At 38.5% G+C, this 17,642-nt stretch overlaps 1 protein-coding gene across 2 annotated transcripts in view; it reads right to left on the bottom strand.

The window, feature by feature from the left end:
* RSU1 (Ras suppressor protein 1) overlaps positions 1-17,642 on the bottom strand; it is a 186,979-nt gene that overhangs the window by 89,449 nt on the left and 79,888 nt on the right. For both annotated transcript variants that reach the window (XM_045857949.1, XM_045857948.1), the window contains one exon: positions 6,178-6,310. In XM_045857949.1, the coding sequence (XP_045713905.1) occupies positions 6,178-6,310 (133 nt within the window). The remainder of the gene's footprint in view (positions 1-6,177; positions 6,311-17,642) is intronic.

Raw genomic sequence — 17,642 nt, 5'->3', positions numbered from 1 at the left:
CATCTGGATTTGTTTCTAATGTACATCAGCATGAAAAACATTCCAGAATATGTATGAGATGGGGTTTCTTACATGCCTTCAGGAATACAAGCTAACCTCCTGAAGCTGTTTTTTTTTTAATTTTTATTTTTTTAAGTATAGTTTATTGATTATGCTATTATAGTTGTCCCATCCCCACCCTTATTCCCCTCCTCCCTGCACCGCCCCCCCCCCCCAAATTCCCCACCCATTAGTTCATGTCCATGGGTTGTACATGTAAGTTCTTTGGCTTCTCCATTTCCCATACTATTCTTAACCTCCCCCTATTTTGTACCTACCATTTATGCTTCTTACTCCCTCCCATACATTTCCCGTACATTTCTCCCATTCTCCCCCCTCCTCCTTCCCACTGATAACCCTCCATGGGATCTCCATTCCGAAGCTGGTTTTAAAGCCTAACAGGGTTTACCTTGACCTTCTTCATAGGTTTGGCTTGGAGGTAGGTGGGGAGGGTGGAGGTTCCCTACTGTGATTCTCCCAGAATCCAAGTACACTGAAAATGTCAAATGGGAAGTATCCTTCCATTTTAAAAACGGAAGCATTTTACATGAGCTACAAAATCACAGAAAAGTAAAGCTTCAAAGACTTGTAAAAATTTTATGTATCAAAAAATAGTGAAAATGCATACAGAAAAAAGAACACTACTAATTACCTCTGAAATGTACCTGGATAATAGTGCTGAACAAGTTAAAAAGCAGAGCAGCAAAAATCCTTTTAAATATTTAAAAAAAAAAAAAACCTTGAAAGAGATAGAAAACTGTTAGGTACTCTTCCTCAAATAGTCTGTTTTCTTCCTGTTACCTTAGGAGCTAGAGTATTAATTTACCAGAGCAATTGATAGCTTATGGCCACATTCAGGAACAGTCAAGTGCCTCATCAAAGATCGACAGTTGCTATTTTACCCTGACTTCTATCTATCTGTTCAACATGTTCAACAGCGAAATAAACATTTTCAACTCCATGCACTGGTAATACACTATCTGGAGAAAAAAAATGAATGCTATGCAATTTTACCAGTTAAAGTGAACATGAAATAAGGGATACGACACAATACTACCCAAAATATAACATTTTATGGGTTTACCTTTTCTCTTAGATATTTCTTAGCAATGGCAGTTATATGCAACATATTTGCATACAAATAGTTCCAGAGATGTCAGAAGTTTCAATCATATTTTGTATTATGGAGGAATGTGATAAAACATTTATTTGGTTTGCTTAAAAAACGAACCAAAATATACATGTGTAGTATCTATAAAGGAAATGTAAATTACCAGGAACACAATACAGTCAACTTTTAAAGATAAAAACATGCTCTATAGCAGAAGCTTTAGGAAAAAAAATTGGTTCTTCCTGATCATGTCTACTACAAAGAAATACTGCTTTTCTCTGGTTTAATTTGAGCTCTTTTCATATATAGTAAAAACAAAAGTCTACACCGTCCTACACGCCGATCGCCACTCTGTAGAATTCACTTACTGCCGGAAAGGCCCCGGCAGTTGAACCCTCTCCTCCATCCTTCTGTGATATTCAAGAAACCATCTGCTGGCTCTGTGCACCCATTTGTACTTCACCAGAAAATAACACGGTTTACACAGTTTGGGTCAGAAAAAATCCTTTCTGCAAAGGGCTGTTGTAAAAAGAATGGGATCACAGATTAGGTTGAAATGCTCTCGCCCTTTGGTGGATCAGATAAATCTGTTATTTTATGGATCTTCCAGGCCACTAATTCAGAAGCCATTAGAGGGTATAGTAGTTGTTTAATAAAGCCCACTCATGCCCATAATCACCTCTAATAGGTTTGCACACAGTACAGAAAGAAGAAAATATTACTTAGTGTTAATTGCACAAGTAAAACAACATGAGAAATAATAACCAGTAGATGAAAGTATCCTTCCTTACAAATCAAACAAAATGATTTATTTTACTAGATTTCTAATGAAGAGAAATTGCCAGTATTTTCCTCATCATTGCTCACCATTCACCAAGCATTACTTTGTTAAAACATTTCCATTAACTAACACAAATAATATTATGCCCAGTCTTCATTTATGATTGAAAATCAAAACGAAACAAACAAAAAAAACCCAAGTAAGCGTAGCCTCTCTCTCTAGGGAGAAAAGAAAGTCACAAGACAGCAAGAATGACGGAGAGGCATCGGCTGAGTTATGCCACCCTGGAAATAGGACTGCCATGCTTCACAAATTGCAGCCTTCATGAGGGTGCCTGTTTTCCAAATGCCTCTTTCAACCGACACATTTCAGCCTAACATTTGTCAAACCTCTCCTTTTGTTAAGAGTTAACTTGTCAGCTTTTAAAATGGCTTGTGGTTTCTATCTACCTTCCTTGATGGAAATGTGAAAGGTGTGAGGTACTCCCTTTCACAAAGAATCTTGTCAAGGATCCCGACTCCAATCTGACTTCTCCCGGGGGAGAAAAACCTACCTTCTGAAAACTTATCACGTGGTGCCTATTTTAGCACAATTCTGCTTCACAGAAGTGAAAGAGGTCATACAAAGAGAGAAGAACTATCAAATATGAGATAAGAGGTGAGTATATAACTAACTCAACAACAGCCTGAAAACAGTAATGTGCTTGTAGAGTTTGATCCTCAACCACCCAACCAAGCAAATTATTTTACTTTAACAGCAGGAATAACTCATAATGAATGGCAACACTATGATACCAGCCAGGATGTTCCCTTTGCTGATTGTACAGTAGGTGAACAAAGAGTGACCTCCACTTGAGAAATGTTGTGAAAGACATGATGAATGCTCAAAGTATACTCTAAAGGACCATCTCCTGAAGCACTATGGCTCGACCTCCTCCCAGCCACACCCACCCACACCTCCTCAGGCCTCCCTGCACAAGTTCATCCCTTCATCAAACTTAAATCATCTCACAGCATTTTAATCTTTCCTGAACACTAATCCACTGTTTAGTTTCAAACTTCCCCGTCTCCTCTTGGAGTCCATTAGGGCCTGGAAATCAGATAATCCATCTTCTCTGCCTGTCACCGCTCTAGACTCAGAAGGCGTCTGAGGGTGTACTTAGAACATGAAGGTCACTGTGAAAGTCAACTTCAAATATGAACAAAATAAAACATGCTGGTAAGTTCTTTACTACTTTCATTTAGTTAATGGGTCAACAGGTTAGAAATTTTTTTTTAAAGAAAAAAGACTCACTGGAATTTTCAGTGCCAAGACAAAATGAAAAATATGCTATGGTGATAGTCTAAAGATCTACACATTTAAAAAAGGATATTTTATTGGATGGGGTGTTTGTGGTTTATATAAAAAGACAAGGGAAGATTGGAAACTGGGGGCTTTAGACCAAAGAATTACGACTCAAGTACAGAATGTGAAATGTGCTCTTTTTAAAAAAATATGAGAGTAATGAATACACTGCCTTCTTGAAGGTTGCTACATGTACAACTTTTAAAAAGTAGCTAAGTGCTTGCTAATTAAATATTATTTTTTCAGATAGTTGAAAAGGATACACAAATCCTCTAACTATGAAGTAGCTGCTAAAGAATAAAAAATTCAGTTGGGTTTTAGTTACATGATGATATAACTTTTCATTTATATAAAAAACTTTAATTTTAAAAATCAATGTAATTAGTATATATTAATAGGTGTGTATATATAGAGAGAGTACTACATTCATAGAAAAGAGGACCTTAAATTTTAGAAGTCAGTGAAACATAATAGTCATATTTTTATACAAGTACTTTTTTAAAAGGCTCAGACTCTGATTTAATGTCTTGTTTAGTTATTAGTCCATGGTTTTGGCTAATATGTTTGATAAAAGAGTGAAGATAACTATGGAAGGATGGAAGAAGGACAGAACAGCTGAAACACAGGAGCAGGTCCCCATTCTCCTTCTCACGGACAGAAGAGATCTCTCAGGGCCCTCCAAAACGTCCCTGCCCGTGGGGGCTTCATGTCAAGTGTTTTCTCCCAGAAGAGGCTCACACAGACTCCTCTAAAAGCATTGAGCAGGATATGGACTGGTCCCCCTAAAAAGGGGACAATGACTCTCCTGTGCTTAAGCTTTTTAATATTGATTTAAGTATATAAAAGATAACTGTTCCAGAGAAAATCAAATATAAAAAGGTATGCTAGTAGAAAAATTGCTTAGATTACTTTGATTCCCGAATACAGGATAACAGTTATAGACATAGGAATACATACATCAAATAGGTAATTGATTAAAATGTTGTGTCATATATTCCCTTCCAAATAATGTACCAATTAACTCAATCAAAACAACATGACTCTCATTCATCCAGAATCCTAACCACCAACAAACACTCAGAAATAGTCCACAGTAGCGTATAATGATGACAAATTGCCCAATAATGACGAAGGTAATACAAAATTAACAAATTCACAACTTAATCTTTTAAAATGACATTAAAATTAGAAGCACTTTCATATGTAATATATTCTCATTTTCTGTAAATTATAAATTATAGTGTATAGTAAAATAAAAAATTGTTAACCCGGATAATAAACAGTATTTCCCCCAATTCTGGATTAATAGCTTATTTGTATACTTTGCTATATGTTCAAATAAATAAAATGGTTTTCTAAAACAATTTCCTAGAAACCAAGCTCAAAGTAGCCTCCCATTTACCTACTAACAAAAAAATTAAACTTCTATCTCTAATCGATGACAGCAATGGTTAACAACTTAAGAGGAAAAAAAGAACAATAATTGGTAATTTGCAATTAGATTTTCACACATTTTCATAATTAACTAAACCAATCTCAAGGCTGAACTATATTCATATTAAAGAATCTATATGTTGCACATAACTTGTGGTTCGTGAAACAATACACATCCTATACTTCTCTCAGTTAAGTCTTAAGGTAAGTCTTAAGATATATTGTCAATGACACAGTATTATCTTTAAAAAAATCTATACTGTGATTTAAGTTGCTTTCACATATGAAGGTAAGTTATAATTTTGGCAATTTTAGTCTATTTAGTTTTAATTCCATCACTCTTCGGAGCTCATCTTCTCTCTGATTCTGTCAGACAGGAAATAATGAGCATCCCAAGCCCTAGGTTGTGTGGCCAGGAGCATGGCGCCGGGGAAAAGGCTACAACACCACAGCTGGCCATTTCTAAGGGGGGATCTTGCCCTGTCAGTCAGCACTGACCCGCTGGCCCAGCACAGGGCCAGTGAGGGCCATGTTGAGTGTGGGGCATTTTTATGACACCAAAAAAAAAAAAAAGAGAGAGAGAGAGAAAGGGAGACCCCTACCTGAATGTGACTTTCAACAATCCTCTAATTTTTCTCTAACAGTTGAGATGTTAAATTCTCAAATGTCGAGTAAGGGCACAAAAAAAAGATTAAACTTGACTATGGATTTTTACAAGTTTTTGCCTTTGCTTAAAACCAAAGGTGACTAGATTTCAGCATTAGGGACTGAATGAAGCATAAGATAAATGATCACCTCAATATGGGGGTGGGGGAGGGATGAAGAGAAAACAATGACAGCAGATATGACAGAGCAGGTGGGGCAAGCAGACTTCTTTCCAGCCCGAGCACGGTAAAGGATGCGAAAACAGTTAGGTTTTAGGGCGGCTTCCCACAATTGCCTTTGACCTGGGGGGAAGAGTTGAGGGATTCTGATGCTGTGACTTAAGCTAGCTGACTCTGCTTCCTCTTTTTCTGCCTTTCCTCTTTCTTTTAGAGACATTACCATCTCATTAGAGTAAAAGTTTCTAGAGAATAGAATGATGAGTTCCTAGTCTTCTCTACTCATTTCATAAACAAACTGCTTAACAGTTTTGTTCATAACAGCTGTTGTTCTTTCCATTCAAAGGAGAAAAAAAAGTATATTCTGATCTTCATGTGTCTGGCAAATTTCCTTAGTGTCATGAAAAGTCAACTAATATAACACCTTAAAAATTTTCTAAACAAACTTGGTATGAACTCCCTTTGATAATGGCAATTAAAATAATCTATCAGTACAAGACATTACTACATGTGGTTATTAATAAAACACGTAAAAATGCTATGAGCTAACTGCCACCAAAATGACAATGTCACATGACAGTTTTTAAAATGGCATAATTACAATACTACGAAACCAGTGTGCTATTTTGGGAAACTAGTCTACTTACTATTTATATGTCTCAGAACGAATATATTCAAAAACGTGGGACACGCCGAGCTGGAACTGGTCGGCAATCGGGGTGACCCATGGGTTGTTCTCTGCTTTGAACACCTGCTTCTGACCGGTCAGGTCCAGGTTTCCTGAAAACAGGGAGAAGAAAAAAGGTGAAGGTCCTTTCATCAGGCGCAGATCAGGACTAAGAAGTCCTGCCCAGTAACCACAGTGCAATCCTAAGTAGCTTTTGGTTCATTTGATTTGAATTTTTTAAAATGTCTTACCCCAAGTTAACACTGGTGGTCAAGCAATTAGTACCCTAGTCCAAGAAATAAAAAACAAAGGGAAAAAGGAAGGAGAGAGGTAGTGGAGGGAAGGAGGTAGTGAGAAAGTAAACCTGGATAGAATTCTTACAAAGGTAGTATAAGCTTTATTTTTCCTGGGTATTTGCTTAGGAGACTAAAATGGCCCCATCCAAAACTGGGAGAAGTGCTGTTAGAACCTCCTGAAATTCTATCTTTACAACGTGAATTCCTGCTGGTCTGACCTGATCTAGACCCATCTGATCAACACCACCTTTTGTCACCAGCCAAAGAACAATATGAATGAAGAAAGATAAAACATGGCCCACATAAAATTATTATTGCGTTAGTCAGATACCATAAGTACATGTCAGAATCAGCACCAAGTGAATCACACTAATATGGTTACGACAGAAGCTCACATTTGTATAGTCCTCATCAGTTTATAAATTATCTGTTCAAAGCATTTCCTCATTTGATTCTCTAGCAATCCTCGAGGTCAGTTATTAACATCACTTTAGAAATGAACAAACAGACACGTAAGGAAATTAAGTAACAAGATCAGAGTATGTCACAGCGGGGGTGTGAACCTAAGGCTTCTGACTCCAAGTCTCATGTTCTCTCTGTAACAACTAGTGGAGCTGTCAGGTTTCACGCCAGCCTAGATCGACCACGGATCGGGTCATGAAGGTAGCAATAAAAAGCCAGTCAGGTGCCACCCATCTAACTTGGTTTGGTATATTCAGACGTGAAGAAGGCAGTATGTGAAAGAGCTTCCTTTAATTTACTTTCTTACGAAGGGACAAGGACAGAGGAGCTAAGCAGCAGAGATACCATGGTTTTACTCGGCGCAGACTCACCAAAGACTTTTCCCTAACAGTCCTACTGAGGCAGCTCTTTTCACACTCCTGGTCCGCAGTCCAAGGCTTTTTATACACACTCAGCAACTGTTCCTCCCAGGACACAACCAAAGTAATATATTTGTCCTATTCTGATGTTCTACTGCCAATTTTGTCATAACTGACAACTCAGGACAATGAAAACACATTCTGGGATGCAAGTATACCATGAAGCACAAACTTTCCTAGCTGATCTGACCTTTAGAAATGAAAATGAATTAATATTTTTACTAGGATGACGATATTTCTTCTTAAAACAAAATAATTGATACTTTGAATCTATCTGCTTTTTGTGATATGAACTTGTAACTACTCAGAAAAATGGAGAAAACCAAAAGCGATTACAACTTCATAAAATGCTTTTAAAGAAAACAGATATTGCCAAGTATTGAGAGCAATTCATCATGATCTTTCCAAAGCTACTTAGAACCTGTTGATGTTAAGTACAAAAATAAATAGATATATTTGTCTCCAAGATTATCAATAATGTCAATTTCCTCATCTTAATGGTTTAACATCATTAGTCAGATATTAAATCATTTGGGGAGTTAATGGGCTGTATTCCCCAAACCACAAATCAGAAAACTGCCTTGAAAATCCAAGAGGTGCACTTGGTCTGCTAGGCTGGGTATTTCACCTGGGTGTGACCTTGCCAGCAATGGGCTGCCTTTTATCTTTTTTGTTTTTATCTTTACTTGGGGAGGTGGTTTTTAGCTTTAGGACAATCAAACGGATGTGTTTAAATTTCTCTAAAATTCTTATTCCCTTTTAGGATCTCATTTGCTGTATTCTATGTCCTCACTTCCATTTCATTCATTCTCTTATTCTTTTCTTCTTTCCATTTCCACTTTTCCAAAAATAAATAAAAGAAATTTCTGGAAAAGTATTCCATTTAAAAACAAGCCTATCTAAAGTGTCCTGTTTTAAGTGCCCAGTGTATATGTGGCCCACTCTTTCTTCCCAGGAAGCACGGCCACCGAGAGAAGGGCCTGCATCCCAGGGGACAGGAACCAGGCTGCAGCAACTCCCTGGTAAGCTGGGGTGGAGGCGCTGGAGGTGAGCACATCTCGCTTAAAACATTTACCTAACTAACAGCTTACGCTTACATATCATCTTTCTGCCTTTAAACCCTGCCCACTGACATCTGCATGGAATCAACTATCAAAAAATTACTAAGGCCTTTGGGAAAATATATGTAATTCAAACTGCGTAAGAAAAGCAGCCACGAAAAACATAAATTGCTTAAAGAAATAAACCAATTCCTAAGCAAAGAGGATCTCCCTGTTAGTGGCTACTTGTGCCCTAAATACTTTCCCTCCCCATCCTGTAGTCAGTCATTCTCATGAGAAACACAGTCTAAGTTTCTTATGGGTAGAACTTGATCTAGTAAACATGCATCTGGAACTCTCCACCATTCACACATTACAATGAGTTAACGCATAAAGATTGTTTTCCTCTTAACATGTCGTTTAGATGGGGATCAGGGGAATGTGATTTCTTTTACTGGGGGCGGGGGGCGCGGGGAAGAGAGGAAAGAGGAGGGAGCATAGAGCACTTCTCACTTGCTGTATATTCAGGGCCCTGGGTTGGTGTGAGAGCAATGTGGACCAAGGAAAGGCTCTAGGAAGGACCCCACAGACAAGCCTCAGCTGGTTCAAATTTGTCTGGGGATGACTTCCATGGGACAGTGAGAGAAGAAGACTCTCTTTTCTAGGGCTGTATCATAAGCTCCCTTCCAGTCAGGTCCAATAATCCCAAACTATAGCTATGTTATGAGCAATGCAGGTTTTAATTATCCTTGAACTTAAGGTACAGGTGCATATTTCTATGTAAAAGAAGCACCTACATTTTACTACCAACTACCTACGTACCCACTTTGGAATGTACATGGTCTCTTGTTAATTTATTAACAGCCTCTTACTAAGCCTGCAGCCTTCTCAGTAATAATCTCTGAAAATGATGTACTAAATTCTTTGCTCCCTGATTACAACACATGGAAGACAGACCGAGGGGAATAATGCCCAGAAAGGTCAGCCATGTTCTGTGGGCCCTTTTGTCTGAAGCCTCTAGCCCCCGGAGATCTGTCAATCCCCAGCAATGTCTCTATTAAAGTGCTGTCACGGGAGACAGAAGAGGCGTAGGGGATTGCTAATGACGCCTGCTAACTGGAGCAGGCAGGAAATGCTGCATGCAAGCTGGACACACTCCCTTCGGGGAAGAGGAGTCTCACAGTGGTGAGAAGTCGGGGGACACAGAAAGGCCCTCTTCATGTGCACTCTCACTGACATAACTTCAAACTCATCTGTACATTCCGGCTGTTTATTTCCATCTCAAACAACGCTACGCAATGGCACTCACAGGGGCTTCACACGGCTACCAGAAATAGGGAGCCTAAGAGAAAAGAATGATTCAGATTCACTGGGGGAAGAAAAGAGCCCAAAACAATAGCTTTGTTGTTGACACTGTGTTTTCTTTTTAACAAAGAGCCATGAAAACCGTGTTTAATGTCCACAGCAAACCTCAAAGCAGCCGACTATTCCAGATGACTGAGATGGAAACCATGCGAGCTCAACCGAGCTCTGCCCCTTCAGAGTTATCACCCGGCTTGGCGTAATAGGGTGTGCTTATTTTGTTTTTCAACTTAATGTCACCGGAGGAGAACACAATGCCTGTTTCTGTGCAGCCGTAATCCTCCCAGCCAGCTATTTGTCTCTGACTTTCCCACCTCATTCGGCACCGGCCTGGAATGCAGCCATTTCAGAAGAGGGTTAATATAATTAGAGTAAAGCTAGGCCATTATACTGTGTGAAAAGATGACACCCGTCTCACATTGGCCTAACAACAAGTTACCCTTGCCTCAGCAAAGCTCATCTGTCAGCTCTCGGAGGTAGGTTCCCTTTCCAGTAATAACACGCAGGAAGCCTCTCACCCCACTGTCAGTCGGGCTGCAATCGCCCTAACTGCTGCACGCTTCAGTGCATCTAGTTAGGAGCCCTCACCCATCTCCTTTATTAGAAGCCTGAGCGGAGCTCTGGTGCTGTTCTAACAAGGATCAGGCAGCAGGATTAAGCACTGTGACAAAGAGGATCTAATAAGCTAGAAAGTGGTGCATCTACGGACACGCTGGCTGGCTCCTAGACAGAGACTCCCTATGCTCACTCTTCGGTGGGATGGCCCAGGCCACAGGGGAAGCCAGCCAGCACCGTGATTAGCAATGACCCTCTGACCAATGCTGCTATGAAAATCATATATCACTCAGAGGCTTATTCTGCAATTGCAAATTGGATTTTCCATTTTATTACCTGCAAAAGGGCCACATATGCTTCATACACAGTACGCTTTGCTGTGTGGCTGCAAATTTGTAAACACTAAATCATGAAAAACAATCATTTTCCTTGAGAGTTATAAATGTGACCAAATGCAATAGGCAGTTGCAGCCCCATTAATAAGTGTGCTCATTGTCATGTATGGAAATTGGTTGTTTGCACAATCACACGACTGAGAATTATTTCTGAGTATTCAAAATCCTAAAACATATGCCCAGTAACATTACTGATCATATTTTAAGCAATTGAGGGAGTCTGGGCAAATTCTGCACATCACCAAAGCCAGAGTTCTTCCTGATTCCAAAATACCACAGAGCACTTTTAAAATTCATGCACTCTAAAAGCCAGGCTCTCTCACTCATAAAAATCTAACACCACGGCCTAAGAAGGTAAAACTCAAAAACCCTGGCTGACTAGGTAGTCTATCATTAGATTACTAGATTTGCCCAAACCCAGGTAATTATTCACCCTTGAAGAGGTTTAGATGGGACACTGTGACAGCTGAAAGATCACCTCTGCTCTGCAGTGAGTCCACATACAGAAGCTAACCACAAATGACTCCAGAACAAAATAAAAGCTACATTTGCAGCTGCTCCAGACATAAAGAGATATTCTATACATAAATCTCTATAATACTTATTACTAGGTAACAGGCTACTAATTATAGAAGTGCATGATTATAGATAATAGCTGAAGATGGAAGGTTCCTACTTTTTCATTTCTTTAGCAATATACTTTACTGAGTAAAAAATGACCATAAGGAGGATTACAAAAGATGCTTATATTATAATAGTAAATGTTTGTAGTAACAGAACACTGGAAGGACCAGAATGTTCAACAACATGTGAGAAGCTGAATAATATATGCTACAGCCTTATAATATTATTCAGTAATTAAAATAAATGATATAAATTTATTTGCCTGTACAGATTTAGAAAGAGGTCTACATTTTAATTAAAAAAAAAAACAACCTAAGGTTATACTGTTTGCTATGATTTAATTTTTGAAAAAAAAATACAGAAGAAAGGAATCTCATATTTGTGTATGAAGACGTGTATGTGAAAAAGAGAAAGAAAAAGAAGAGGACACACATCTAATTGTAAATGCTGGTTTCCTCAAAGGGGAAATTAAGGCAGGACAGAGATTTGAACCAGCAGAATGAGGGGTACACTATTCATTTTCTCTTTCAAGAATTTCATGTGATTATAAGTATGGGTTATTTTTATAATTAAAAAAGAATAAAGTGCATTGAAAAAAATCGTTAAAAACAAATTCAAAGTACACGGCATACACTAATTAGCACAAAGGAGTGCATGTTATTTCAAGTGGCAGCATCCTCCTGCAGTGAGAATCATGCTTTCCAGAGGATGGTCTATGAGGCTCTGACTGGACCGAAATGCTAGGTCCATGGCTGCTTCTGTCTGTGCAGCACCAGTGCAATCCAGTGAGCTGGGCCATCTCATGACGGCTCTCAAACTGATTCTGTGGGGAATTCAAGGCCACGCTGTCATTCTGGCATCATGGTTTTAAAATAGGCATTTTGTTTATTTAACAATTACAGTGCATTGTTGCTTTATGAAACATATTTAAATGAACTGTTACTCTTCTGATTTAGGCAGAGAGAACAGAAGTAAAAAAAAAAAAGGATTAAGGAAAAAAAATCCTACTCTGACAAATGGCTCCAACAAAAACAGCATCCAACTTACATGTATGATGGTATGAACAGGTCCGGGAGCCCATTTACCAATGAAGAAAAATGGTATTTTACACAGTTTCCCTGTGATGCTCTTCTTGGCCATTTGGTATCTGTGTTCTAGGGGAAGGAGCCCTCATTCAGTCCCCAGGGGACCTGGCCAGGGACCTGGTTCCTGATACCAAGTAATTCATGGACTTTGTGACCAAGGGACTATGGGCAAGTCCCTGTGCTATTCTGAGCTTCAGTTTCCTCATCTGCCAAAGCAGGGACAATAGTACTAACTTACTGTGGACTGTGGCCAGGAGCCAATAAACACATAAACTAGTTCTGTAAACTGGAAATCACTGTATAAATACATACTATTCTTTACATTGTTCATTACTATTTGATGTGAAATCTGCAAAGGAGAGAAAATGTATCATGGAAAGCAGGTTGCCTAATCCAGAGTTTGCTCAAGAAATTAATAACCTCCTGAAACTGAATGAACAATAATTTGCATGGTGGCACTCGTCTGAGAGAAGGGCCCCCGGTTCATTAGCTTCTCAAAGGTCTATGATCAAAGTAGAGTTAAAATAAAATTTATGGACACTGACTTCATTTCCTAGAAGACTGAAAGCTTTATGTGCAGAAGCAACCTAGAGCATCCCCTCCGAGGCTGGCCCCCAGAGTACACCTCCTCACTTTGACCCTCACTCCACTCACGTTCCCCAGTTCATAGGGAATGAGTTCATGACGTCCTTCTGACCACCTTGCATGCTGGAAATGTCAGCGCCAAGGGAGCCCTGTTGTCCTGGAGACCCCAGGGAGAGGTCACTAATGAGTGTAACACAAGCTAAAATAAATATGTGTTCAAAGAGTAAGTTTCAGTAGTCAAAACTTTCCTTAGGATCAATAAAGGTATCACAAACCAGCCCTCACCAGAGAGGTTCAAGTTCAGCATATACAGGCACACCTTATTTTATTGTGCTTCACCAATGTTGCGTTGTTTACAAACCGAAGGCACGACATTCCATCAGCAAAACGATTACAACTCACTTTATCACAATACTTGCTTTATTGTGGTGGTCTGGTATCAAACCCACAATATCTCCGAGGTATGCCTATATAGGATGGCTGCCTGATAATGATAAAACATTTTTTTCTGCTAGTTTAGCATTTACTTAACATTCTACCTCAGACCCCTTCAACAACTCCCACCCTAGCAATATTTATTATTAGTAACACTATTAGTAATAGTGTTACTTAATTGCCTTGTGATCCTACAGACAGAAACAATTTGCTATTCTCTCCCTAGACGGCACTCTAGTCCTTAGTTAATCTCTAAAGCCCTGGGGCACAGGAGCTCCGTCTCACATCCCTATTGTCTAGTTATTCCTGTTCCATAGCACACCTTTGTGAGAGCCACAACCCCCTTTCAACGGAACTTGGAGTCTTCGTGAGATGTGGGGTCACACACAGCATTGGAAGAGCAAACTTTAGGAATTAACAACCTTAACGTTTATAGTTAAGAGACAGCATCTACCATTTATGTCTGTCACTACAATAATGTAGGCCAATATGAAGACTAGAAAACAAGAAGTTATATCCTATTCATTTACAATTCAGAACAAATTCCTATCAAACTGACGTGTACTCAAAAGGATTGTAACCCTGGGGTTGGCCAGAGTTCTAGGAATGGATGCTTTGTCTGTACTGCTTGTTAGTGCACAAATTGGCACTTTTCTCAAACGTAATTTGTCTATATATATTAATAGCTATAAAAATATCCATACCATTTGAGTCAGTAATTCCACCACAGGAGTAAATTCATGCTAAGGAAATAATCATAGATATACACAACAGTTTATTAATACAAATGTTCAACTCTGCGCTGCTTATCTTCCTCTTGAACATCTGGAAACAGCTGCAGTGTCTAACGGGTTGTGGGATGAATACTGAGACACCACAGGATGGCACATTATACAGCCATGTGACTTCAGATGTTTCCAAATAGAATTTAATGCTACAGGGTAATGATCATGACATAATATGGAGTTGAATAGCAGGCTGTAACACTCATATAGTATGATCATATTTAAAAAAATAAGTATACACACATATGAATAAAGAAAAGACTAGAAGGAAATATAATTATAATTTTAACTGGTTATTTCTGCATGGCAGGTTCATGAAAGTTATGCTTTTCTGTTTCCCAGAGATTCTAAAGCAGTGGTTCTCTTAAGTGTGCATCAAAATTTCCTGGATGCTTTATTAAAACCTCCAGAGTTTTTGATTTAGTGGTAACTGTGTGAAGACCAGGAGTTTACATTTCTAACAGGTTCTTAGGAGATGATCTCATTTCTGGTTCCAGGACCACACTTAGCAGAGTCACTGCTTATTTGTAACAATAATCTTGATAACCAAATCATCCCACTGTACCCTTTCAACATATAGTTTTATTTTGTAATTATTCCTCAATAAAGTTAAAATATTTTAAAAATCAAGTTTTTAAAATTTTAAATCAAACAGCAAAAAAAGAAAAAAAACATTAAATCTGTTTAGTGTACTGAAAAAGAAATCTGAATTTTTATACTATTAGCAGTTCTATTAAAGCTATCAAAAATAAACCCACAAACTATTGAACCCTTACCATTATCAACATCAAAATGTACTATGTACTATGCACAGATGTCACTTCAGGAGCTTTGCTTGCATTATTCCAAGAAGCCACAACAATCTTGCATGGGAAGTATTATTATCTCATTTTTAAAAAGAAAAAACAACTAATATTCAGGGATATTAAGACCCACATGCAAGGTCACATAAACAGTACAAGGCAGAGCTCGGATTCCAAGGACAATTTATCTGGCTCATCCAAAGCCCTGGGTCTTCCCAGTACATGACACGTACGCATTTCCTCCTAGGACAAAAAGGTATTGAGATATCGCTGGGTAGTCAATAATGTGACATGGTTTAAGGAGAACGATGGGACACATCCCTCTCCCCTCCCCCTGAACAGAGCCCAGAATTCTATCATCAGAACCATTTTCTGGGCTGAAAGCCTTGTTGCCTCCAGGAATTTTCTTTTTAAATTAAAATACCCTGGCAGAAAAGCGAGTGAGGGTGATAACACTTTCATTAACGTGACGGAGTGGGTATTTTTAACAGGGTGCATTAACATAGATGTGCACTTTCCTGTTCAAGAGTCAAAACACCAAGTCAAGTAATTATTTTTGTTTAAATTAAAACTAATTAAATTTAAAACTATATAAATTAGTTTTTATATAGTTTTCAAAAAGAATAGAATTTCATGTGATTATATATTGAACATAAAATTATTTTTAAAGGATGAAAACTTCATTAACTCAGAATTGGTTAGGAAAACCAGGACAGAATTATGAGAACTGAAATGACCCAGAGGAAATGTGATCACAGGAAAAGGTGGAATAGATGTGAGTCTGTGCAGGGCGCCACAGACAAGCCATCAGGGCCAGGCTAAGGGCCATGTGTGCCACGGCCAGGGTGTGACTGCTGGGGCAGGGTGAGAGGTTTTTTAAAAATGGAAACATCTACACTATTGCAAAGAAACATCCATGATTCAAGTTTCAAACCGCCCATGGCTGACTATAAGCACTTTTGAGAGGTCTCACATGTTCCTGACAGTATCCAAGTACCGCTTTCTGGGGAAGCCACAAGTGGGAGGCTATGGGGTTATGCCCCCTTCACTCCTGTCTCCTGTCACCTCCCTCCACACCATGGTATTGGCACCATGTGAAGACACCAGTTAGACGTGCCTAATCGAGCAGATCTGAGACTCCTCCCCTTTCACCCAAACCTATACTCTGAGATTGCACATGCACAAATACAGGTATCTCCTGTTTTTCAAAAGTTCCCTTTATACCACTTGGCTTTTAGAAAACACCTGCATTAGTACCTGTTTTTGCTAATTGACTGAAATCTGAAGACGATTTTTGCTTTTACCAAAAATGCCAAAAAATGAGAACAGCATTCTGTGTTTGATTTGCATGAGCCTCGTAGAGGCAGCACACAAGCCCAGCAGCGAGAGTGGCCCAGCCAAGCCTCTTCCCCAGGAACCACACTCAGCATCTCGGCTTGGACACTAGAGCTTAGAACAATGCCTGTGAGCACCTGTGTTTTATTTCTACTGATTCTGTGCATCCGCTACTAAGGTGGGTCCTAATGTAATGAGAAAAGGCCCAAAGATCTCATAAGGATATTAAGTTTAGCATTAAACTGGATATAATTAAGAGGATATGGTTGGTTATTTTGGGGGTCTGGAAACACTCAAAAACTTTTCCATATAAATTAATGGTATTGCTTCTTTGCTTTGGCCATTTAGGTTTACAAAAGTTTGCATAGGAACATTCTACTTTCAGTGAATGGGGAAAACCTGTGTGCTAACTGGAACATTACTTGAAAAGAAACTGAACCATAATTCTAGATGCATGTACAACTCAAGAGCCCATTCAGGGAAATCTGGAAAGTGTGAGAAGTTAGTGCAGATGAAGTCTTAAACATATCCAGATTTTTATCAAATTTTAATTTCCAAACTATGGAAAAAAAAGAAATGACTTCTGAAATAACTTCATAGGAGACAAAATGCCAGACAAACACAGACTGATTCAATCTGTGTGAATATGAGTACATAAACTTAATAATCATCTTAATAACCTTCCCAAATGACAACAACTTAACTTTTTAATGCCCATCCTCATAAAAAAGTATGCCAATTTTCCAACCAACAGGAATAATACTAAAGTTTAAATGTTGTAGTACATTACTAGACACTTGCTATATGGAAGTATGAAATAAAGTTAACTTTATTTTTTTATTTATATACAAATACCCTTGAATCCAATTTTATTAAAGGTTAAGTAAGGGATCAGCCTACTACACAGAACCTAAACTTAAGTTATATGTAAAAATGGCTTGTTTCAGCTTTGCTTCTCGCTCTAGAGCTTATATTTTTATTACTTTGGTGCCATGTGTTATGCTCTCTGAAGAGGATGTAGGTGGTAAGAGTGCAGATATTATGTTACATAAGATATGTACTGAGATAATTAAGAATTCTGAGTGAAACAAGTGCTGTCTCCATGAAAAACAACAATACCTGTAACTTAATTTCCAGGGAATCCAAAATTGTTCATATTAAAAAAAAATAATTTTAGGTTATGTATTAACAATCTACTTTAATACACTTTGATAAGCTTATTTTCAACAGTAAGAGCTCTAAAGTAAGAGACAATGGGAAGAAA

The sequence above is a fragment of the Phyllostomus hastatus genome, unplaced genomic scaffold (assembly GCF_019186645.2).
Source record: "Phyllostomus hastatus isolate PE091 unplaced genomic scaffold, TTU_PhHast_1.1 phas_scaffold_1674, whole genome shotgun sequence".
Lineage (NCBI taxonomy): Eukaryota > Metazoa > Chordata > Mammalia > Chiroptera > Phyllostomidae > Phyllostomus > Phyllostomus hastatus.
This window is presented reverse-complemented; position numbering and strand designations above follow the sequence as displayed.